The 8589-nt window shown below is 41.8% G+C and overlaps 1 protein-coding gene across 3 annotated transcripts in view; it reads right to left on the bottom strand.

Moving 5' to 3' along the window:
• Positions 1-175: 175 nt before the first annotated feature.
• The window catches only part of sh3pxd2ab (SH3 and PX domains 2Ab), a 70990-nt gene continuing 62576 nt past the window's right edge, over positions 176-8589 (bottom strand). For all 3 annotated transcript variants that reach the window (XM_034682420.1, XM_034682419.1, XM_034682421.1), the window contains 5 exons: positions 5289-5406; positions 4849-5177; positions 4687-4736; positions 3563-3682; positions 176-3387 (listed from right to left, as the gene is read on the bottom strand). In XM_034682420.1, the coding sequence (XP_034538311.1) occupies positions 1459-3387; positions 3563-3682; positions 4687-4736; positions 4849-5177; positions 5289-5406 (2546 nt within the window). In that variant the 3' untranslated portion in view covers positions 176-1458. The remainder of the gene's footprint in view (positions 3388-3562; positions 3683-4686; positions 4737-4848; positions 5178-5288; positions 5407-8589) is intronic.

The following is an 8589-nucleotide window of genomic DNA, read 5'->3' as shown; positions in this document are numbered from 1 at the left end:
AAGTCTTTGGCACCTATATTTTGGGGGTCACAGGCTGAAAGGTTTGGGAATCCCTGGGCTAGGCTAATGTAATGGGCTAGCAACCTACAAAGGCTAAAGTCAGAGAATCGTGAGAACTAGCCAACTGGAGGTTCATACCCGTTGTGTGGACAATCAGTTAAGAATAGTACCAACAATTGTTCAAAAGTGCATTTATTAAAGTCTTTCTTTTGGCACTTCAGTTATCATCACTGATCACACAGTAAACATTAAACAAAAGTGAGCATCCCAGTAATACTGTTGCTGCAAAGTTATGTCAAATTTACTGCCAGCAGAAATTCAAAATGCTTTTAAGATTAACAGAGCAGTTCTTATAAATGTTTAGGCTTTGGTGATGTATTTTTTTATTTGTAGATGTCTTACAATAATAATAAAATAAGAGAACATAGGACTTTTAGGTAATGAATAAATACAATTTTCACTGTCATCAATGAAATTTCAATATGGACAATTAAGCGTAAAGAAATACTAAGTTTAAGGGGAGATCATCAGGGATTGTTTTTACATAACCATAATCAGAGATGCTCACAGATTGTTTGGTTAAGATATTATTACACACTTAAAAGGATAAAATATTTCACATACAGGAGACACAGTATGAAATTATTTTAAACATGCAAAAGACAGCACCAAGATGAGACTAACACAAAGCAGCTTTGGCATAAACTGATAGCCTGGTGTCGGCAGACTCAGCCTGCTCAAATTCATTTTCACTGGCAGGTGGGTCTGGAACCGCAGCCATTCAAACAATGAGCTACGTCACACACTATGCGGTGCTCTGATTGGTTGTAGGTCTGCCAAATCGCTTCCAGAGGCACTTCCGCATGCCAATACCCCTGGAAAAAGGAAATGAATTGAACGGATCCAGACCTATTCACCAAGGTTCATTGGTCTGGCAACGTCAGGCTAATTAACTGAGATTTTCCTTACAAAAAGGAGGAGAAAAAGGTTTTATTTCAACAGCTCATGGCGTCGTCAGTATAATGAATCATTTTAAACATGCAATAAGCTTTAAATGCTTAAAAAGTTACAAAAAATACATAATACACTTAATGAGAAGGGTTCAAGGCATGAACACAAAACAATATCTTAGTTCAAGTTAAAGGTAAGCACTGAAGAATTTTCATTAAATTATTCTTCCGCCCTCTGGTGTTCTCTTTGGCTGTTTCACTAAGTCCCAATATATTGTTCCTAATTCATCAATCTAAGGCACTGTATTATGTTGACTCATTTTAACAGATGTCTCATTTCATTTCAAAGTCACAATTTTAACTGGCTGCTCATTTTGGCAAAGGTACCGAGTAGGAATCCAATCCTTCCTTAATGTCTCAGGATTAGCCTTTTTTCACAAAATAAATGCATCTGTTTGAGTAGTCTTTACACGCATGGTTAGAGTTCTGCCAGCTCCATACATGAGTGCTAGTGCTTTCTCTCGAGGTAATTTGAAGGAACCCATCCTTTCCTTGGTCTGCCACTGTCCAGAATCTTACAGTACCACCAACCATTTGGGTTTCTATCCAGGACCTCAAGACTTGTTCCCTCAGGAAATCCCATGGTTTCCTCATCACCATGGTAATCTGCTATAGAAACGTACACCTCTCTAAGGTTGTTGTGGATGATGTGGGGCTTTGGTTTCACTGTGGATACAGGGATGGCATTCTTCTGAGGGCCGAGGCCAAGAGATTCAGAGCTCCCGGTGCAAAATCTGTTCCTGTTGGGTAGTGCTATGTTGTTTGGTGCCTGGCTGCGTGGTGCAGTGCCAAACGAGGCATTGCGTCGCACTGTTGGGCTTGAACGAGGATGGTCTGTGGAGTTAAGGGACTCATTCCTTCTCAGAGAGCCAACAGGACTGGGACCATCCCTGATTGGGGCTGATATGAAGACAGACTGAGGTCTGACCACCTGCTGCTGCTTGGTGCTGTTTTGCTTCCGTGAACCGAACAAGCCGATCGTTCTGGAGAGGCCACCAGGAGGCTTGGAGGGGATTGGTGGGGTGACCTTCTTTAGGCTTTGATTGATGTTGTTCAGCACCTGCACCCTTTGTTCATTCTTCTCCAGGCTGTTAGACTTGCTAAGGCTTCCAGGTTTGGTCGGGGTACCATCAGATTCTGTCCCTGCCATGTCCTCTTGTTGTCTGACAGGTTCCAGGTAATAAGTTGGAGCCCATCCCTCTGCATCCCCCCAGCGGATAAACCACCAGCCACTTTCCTGTTTCTCCACTACCTCCACCTCCACTCCAGCGGGGAAGCTGATCTCAGTCTCTTGGACTTTCTCATAGGGATCTGTGGTGCGATACAGACTGCAGCCCTCCAGGTCAGAGTCTCCCCGGCTGCCTTTTGAATAGATCGAGGACAGGTCAGATGTACTCTGAGAGGAAAAGGAGTCTTCTGAGGAGATGACTGAAGCTGTCTCAGAGTCCTCCCCTTTTGTTTTTGTGCCGTTCTTCAGCTGCCCTGTTGGCCGCAGCTGTCTTCTCAAAGTGCTGATGTCCATCTTCTCTGCGCTGGACGCTTTGGCTAGTTGTGGTTTAGGTCTCACCACTGGCTTTGGTTTGGAAGAAGACTTGGAGGAAGAGGATGCCTTGCTCTCTTCTCGGTCTTTCTTTGTTCTGGAGAGATCAGGGGTGGACTCGGTTGAGGCAGATTTAGGACTGGAAGCCTCCTCAGCTTTGATTGGAAATTGACTCCCATTTAAGTCAATCTTGAACTTGTTACCTGTGGGTCTCCATCCACTTGATGTTGGACTTGCAGTCTTGCTGGTTTCTGACAAGACACTTGTCTTGGAGGAATTGGAGTCCCTGCTGCACTGCCTCTCTGGTGTTTCCCTGAAAGGTCTGAAGCCATCATTCTCATAGATACACTCTTCCTCTCCCTCTATTGCCCCCTCTGCTTCATGGCCATCTTCAAATGACTCACCACTCTTAAAGGAGGCACTGTGGAGTGAAGAAGCCGGAGAAGGCTTGGAGGAAAGATGGGATCCCTTCTCAGAGGAAGTGTCATAATTCTTTGCATCCACCAAGGAGCTTTCTCCCCTCAGAAACTCAAACTCAGACTCCAGATCTAGATCACCAATAGCAGGGACATCATATTCTGGCTCCTCATACACTGGCCTCCCTGGTGACACAGGCGACTCTGGGGCTTCTGAACCAGGGCTGCTGGGTGGTGCAGTCTCCACTGAGTCTTGCTTTTTGACAGGGGGAGCAGGGGGTGGGACTTTTGGGCGGCACAGAGTGCTTGTTCTTCGAATCAGGTTGGGTTTTTTCCGTTTGTCAATGTAGGAGCAAGGAGCCCAGCCCTCCTTCTCTCCTATTTGAACATACCACCAACCTCCAGAGTTCTTCTCAATGACCTAAAACATACGGTCAGAAAGTTAAACCTGGTCATAAAGGCATGATGATATTTGATTTGATTCAGATGCATCTCTTTGGCAAGGCAGAGTTCCTATATTTTGATTCATTAATTAATTGATTAATATAGGGTTGATACCTATGTGTTGAGATTGTGTAGTTGAAAAGATTGCTTACCTCTGCTTTCTGCCCTCCATTGAAAGTGATGCCATCAGATATGCAGGACTGGAAATCTGCTATGGTGTAATACTCTGCTTCAACTGTAGGGGGCTCTGGTGGGGAGGGCAACTGGAAACCCTGAAAATGTTAAGTGAAATTGGCACTGTTAGCTGAACAGTTAGTTACAGAGGAAAACTCAAGGGTTTTCAAGTAATGCACTTAGTCCAGCTCTGAGTTACCTCTGTTATTGACAGGTATTTCCATTTCCTGCTAATTAATGTTCATAATGTGTTAGATTTGGGAGGGAAATATTGTACTCTTTTTCCACAAAACATAACCCACAGGTTTACAATATTGGCCCAAACATAAGATGAAAAAAAAAATCAATGCGAAAAAAACAGAAAACACTAATCAAAATACAGTTAGTTGTTTTTGTTTTACCTTTGAATTAAAATCATATTTTCAGTGCTTTTAAAACTTAAAATTTCACATCAAAATGATATAAATTATGATCACATGTGTAGATGAAACCATTTTGGATTTTATTGTATTTTTTATACCATCAAAAGTCTCTCCTATGTGCAAGCCATCCTCGGGCGCTACACTCTGTGATACCATATTTCTTGACTGCCTGACTCTGCTTCAATATAACAACTGTCTTGAAACCAGCATTATAACTCAACCTGAGTTTTGGTTAACTTTGCCTACTTTTGTGCTATTTTGTTCCAGCCACCGTGTTTCTCCCTCTTTCACCCCCCTGGCGCTGTAGTGAAAAGTGACAGTAGGCTTCAGCCATAATGGGTCCACTAACAGATCAGCGGCGCTGTCCACCGTTGTGAACAGATACTGGTATTTAGTTGTACTTACTAAACCTCAAATATAAGATGATCATGTTTTTATCAGATGAATTTCAAGAAAAAAAACATGCCTCATATTTGGGTCAATAAGTATTCTGGGTTTTCTCCTGCCCTACCTGATTGGCTATCTCACAGTTCTCCAAATTTATCTTGAGACTAATTAGATATTCATCAGCACCTACAAAAACAACTAATCAAGCTGAGTAATCATCAACCTCTACTGAATAAGCAAATGACATGAGATTAATGGAACGTATCGATGGATGAAATGTCACACACTCTTACCAGGGTTGCATCTCTTCGTGGGGGAGGTTTCTGCCTGAGAACTGGGGAACCTTTAAAACAATCAGTGACAAAAAGCGCACATTATTGTAGTTATACTGAACAGTTTGCAATGTACTATTACAGAGCTACAAAATTACAAATACTAACAATGAGATGGCTCACCAATTTCCACCCGATGAGGTGCGATGCGGGCTATAGCTGGTGATGCAGGTTCTGCTTTACTTTTCCCCTCCTGTGGAGTATTTAAAGGGCTGGATTCAGCACAAGGGATAGGTAAGCTGATCTCCTTCTTGGCCACCTGGGGGCTCTCTGGGACTCCTTCAGTCTGCATGTCTTTCTCACTCAAGGCTTTCTTGTTGAGCAGGTTACTGATCTCCATGATGTTACCAATGATCTCCACAGGGCCTGTAGCATTCTTCTTGCGGGGAGAGAGGTCATCCTTCATCTTCTTCAGGTAAGAGGCTGGGGCCCAGCCCTCTTTGTCCTGGTACCTTTGAAGCAAGATGGGAAAGAAGCAAATAAGAAAGAAGAACCTTTTAAATGTGCTTATTTTTGATAAGAAAAAACAACTAAATGTCTGCAGTAAGTGAGCAAAGGCTCACCTGATGAACCACCAGCCTTCCAGATTCTTCTGGATCACCTCCACAATGGCTCCTTTCTCAAAGGCAATTTCATCCTTACCCTGGCTGACATATGGCTGCACTGTCATGTACTTCTCCTCTGCAATAGCCAGAGCAGAGAATGACAACACAGCTTTAGATCACTGAGGCTATGACATCTATGGAGACAAAATCATCATTGGAGAAGAAAAAGAGAAAGGAGTATATATTCTATAAATCTATTCAATAAACTTCTAATGTTAATACTATCATGCTGTGATACATTGGCACCAAGTCAGTGGTATCACACTGGAGGAGGGTTGTATCTTTTATGTAATACAGACAGGAACTGTTCTGCTTTTTGGCAGCAGCTTTGGCTGCCAGATGTGGGATTAGATGTGCTTTGTGTTTTGTCCATCATTTTTTTATGAAACTGAGAAACTTTATATGGCAGTGAATGTCTGCAGGACATCAGTAACTTTTGTATTTAAAAAGTGAAGGAATTCTTAACGCTGGTAACACATTATTACAGTAATGTATATATATATCCCTTGCTGAGAGATGTGGGGAACAAAAGCAGTCATATTTTTAGTTAAAATCCCCCTTTTTTGCTTTTCCTCCTTCACCATAGCTTTGCAAGTAAACACTGAGGCAGCATAAACGAAAATATGGACAATAAAGAACAACTTTGGGAGATTCCCTCTTGATTTAACCGCCCAAGACCGCTTTCACCTCACTGCATTTTTACATGAAACAAATATTGTGGTTGCCATCATTCAACTCTTGCACTGCAAAATATATGGGGGGGATTTCTTTGTGGTCATTGTGGATAGAAGGAACAATTAGAACCAATAACGCTTTTGATTCCCATTTCAACATGCAAGCATTGTTTTCTGGAACACTAAAAGCAAAATGTCATTCTTTCAAGTTTGAGACAAACTGAAGCCTGCCAGAAAACTGGACAAGACAAACACAAACATTGTTTCCACAAACTTGCATTGTGTTTGACAATCGTATGGGAGCATAAAACTTATGGCTGAGTAAATTTGTAATACGGCACACCAAAGTGAAAGACTGGTCAGTGCTCAGTGGTGTTCTGGTGATCAACAACTCAACAAAAGCTATACAGAGGGCAATTATTGTGAGTTCTTGTCCCAGAAACAACAGCGACACCACCCATGTCTTCTACACAAGTGACATTATCAATAATCAAATAGGTAAAAAAAAATCAATATATGGGGCGCCGTTGGCCTGGCGGTCTAAGCGTCCACCCCATGTGCAGAGGCTATAGTCCTCTTCGCAGGAGGTTGCAGGTTTCGATTCCAGCCTTGACCATTTACTGCATGTCCTCCCCCACTCTCTGCTCCCCACATTTCCTCTCTCTCTTCAGCTGTCCTGTCAATTAAAGGCGAAAATGCTCAAAAATATATATAAATATATATATTTTTTAGAATTGATATGTGAAATACTGGTAGTCACTTGATCTAGAAGTTAAACTAGACTCCTTACATATCAAGCACCAATTTGACAGGACCAATCCAAACTTACTATCATAGGTTGTCAATCTGAAAGCATGTTTAGCTTTGTCTTCATGGTCCTTATGTGTTTTCCCAACATCATGGTGCCACCCTTGAACCACAATACAACACACTCACAATCATTTGTAGTCTACAGAAGCCTTAGATGGACATTTTAGCCAATTAATGTCCCTCTATTTCCAGATATCAATGCTTGTTTTCTTTTGATAACTGAATATTTTTCTTGGCAATCTAGTAAATAAAATGATCAGCTGGTCACTGTAATAGGCCAGACCCTTGACATACCATACTGCCATTGACCACACTAATGAGATATGGTAAGCCTATTTATGTTTGTTTTGTGCTTTTGCAACTCTGGTGATTAGTTATGATGATTGCGCAAGTGAATCAAAAAGAACCAGTCCGAGATAACAAGATAAATAAGTCAAGATCTTGAGAAATCCCCTGGAATTAATTCAATATTACAGCATAGAGTGAATGAAGTGTATAGATGTATGTCTGCTTAGGGCTTGTGTGGTAAATTATCTTCATAAAGGGTTTTGACCAAGGACAACTACAGTACATGGAGCCAGCCAGTGTCCTTGGACTTGTGACAGTAACTTCTCCTCACCCTTAATAGAGAGCAGAGGCTTCATGTTGATTTATGCATTCCCATGAGGCAAAGAGGCAGAGCAAAAACATAATTTCCTGTCATTATAGCAATTCCTGTCTAAACACAGCCAGCAGAGGAAGGAGAGGTGTGTTCAGAAATAAAAGGAGCACATAAAAAGTGCTGTTCTGTTTGCTGTATACATAAGAATCAACAGTCTGGTGACACAATTTTTCCATTCTCTTTCCCTCCACACGTTACCACTGTAGTGTAAGAGCTGACTGGGTGTGGGATGGTAATTCCCTTCACTTGCAAAAAACTCCAGAAGACTCCACGGTAAAGGATATTTCAGTACACTTTATTTTCCTTTTGCCTGCTTCTTCCGGCCGTTTTTTTTTAGTGTCGTGGCTGGTAAAACGTTTCCCTCTCACCAGCCTCCCCTCAAACAATATCCAGCAGTGCAATGGAGGGAAACTCTGAATCAGATGTTATGTTAACCACAACATGCATCGCCTGCATCAGTGTTATAAATTATTCTTGTGGAGTCAGCAAAATATCTTTTTTTCTTCTAACACAAAGCAGGATTTCAGTCCTGGGCTGGAAACAACTCTCTCCCTCCACTCCAGAGAGCAGCATCCACTGCCAAGAGTAAAGTTTGGGCTGAACTCAATAGCCTATCCTCACTCCACTGTCAGGCATCCAAATGCATCTCCGTGGCCTTTGTTGGAAGAACACGTGCAAGTTTGTGATTAAGAGTAGGACTTTCTTGATAAATGAGTGAGAGGTTAATACGGCTATTTGTTGATCTGCCTTTACTGGTTGCTATCTGCACCACAGCAGGGGGTGGACGGGTATTTGTGCCACATTTTGATTGAAAACACACCCATTAAAAATACATACAAGCTTCATTTCCTCATAAAAAAGCATGATATGGCTCTAAAATGCAACATGAGGCATTCCAAAGTCTATTACGCAACTACTTTTAGATGAGCGGGTCGTTGTTTTTTTTCTTGCTGTGATTCAGGAAAGACTGGTTTTGGCACACAGTGTTTAATTATAACATAAACGCTTACAAGGACGATTTTTGTAGCATACTTTGAGCATGGCATCAATAATAGGTGTGTGTAAAAGTTGTTGATTTCCCCCGTAGCTTTGCATGCTTATTTCATATTAATGT

This window comes from Notolabrus celidotus, chromosome 4 (assembly GCF_009762535.1).
Source record: "Notolabrus celidotus isolate fNotCel1 chromosome 4, fNotCel1.pri, whole genome shotgun sequence".
Taxonomy (NCBI): domain Eukaryota; kingdom Metazoa; phylum Chordata; class Actinopteri; order Labriformes; family Labridae; genus Notolabrus; species Notolabrus celidotus.
The sequence above is the reverse complement of the archived record's forward strand: the minus strand, read 5'-3'. Positions and strand labels throughout refer to the sequence as shown.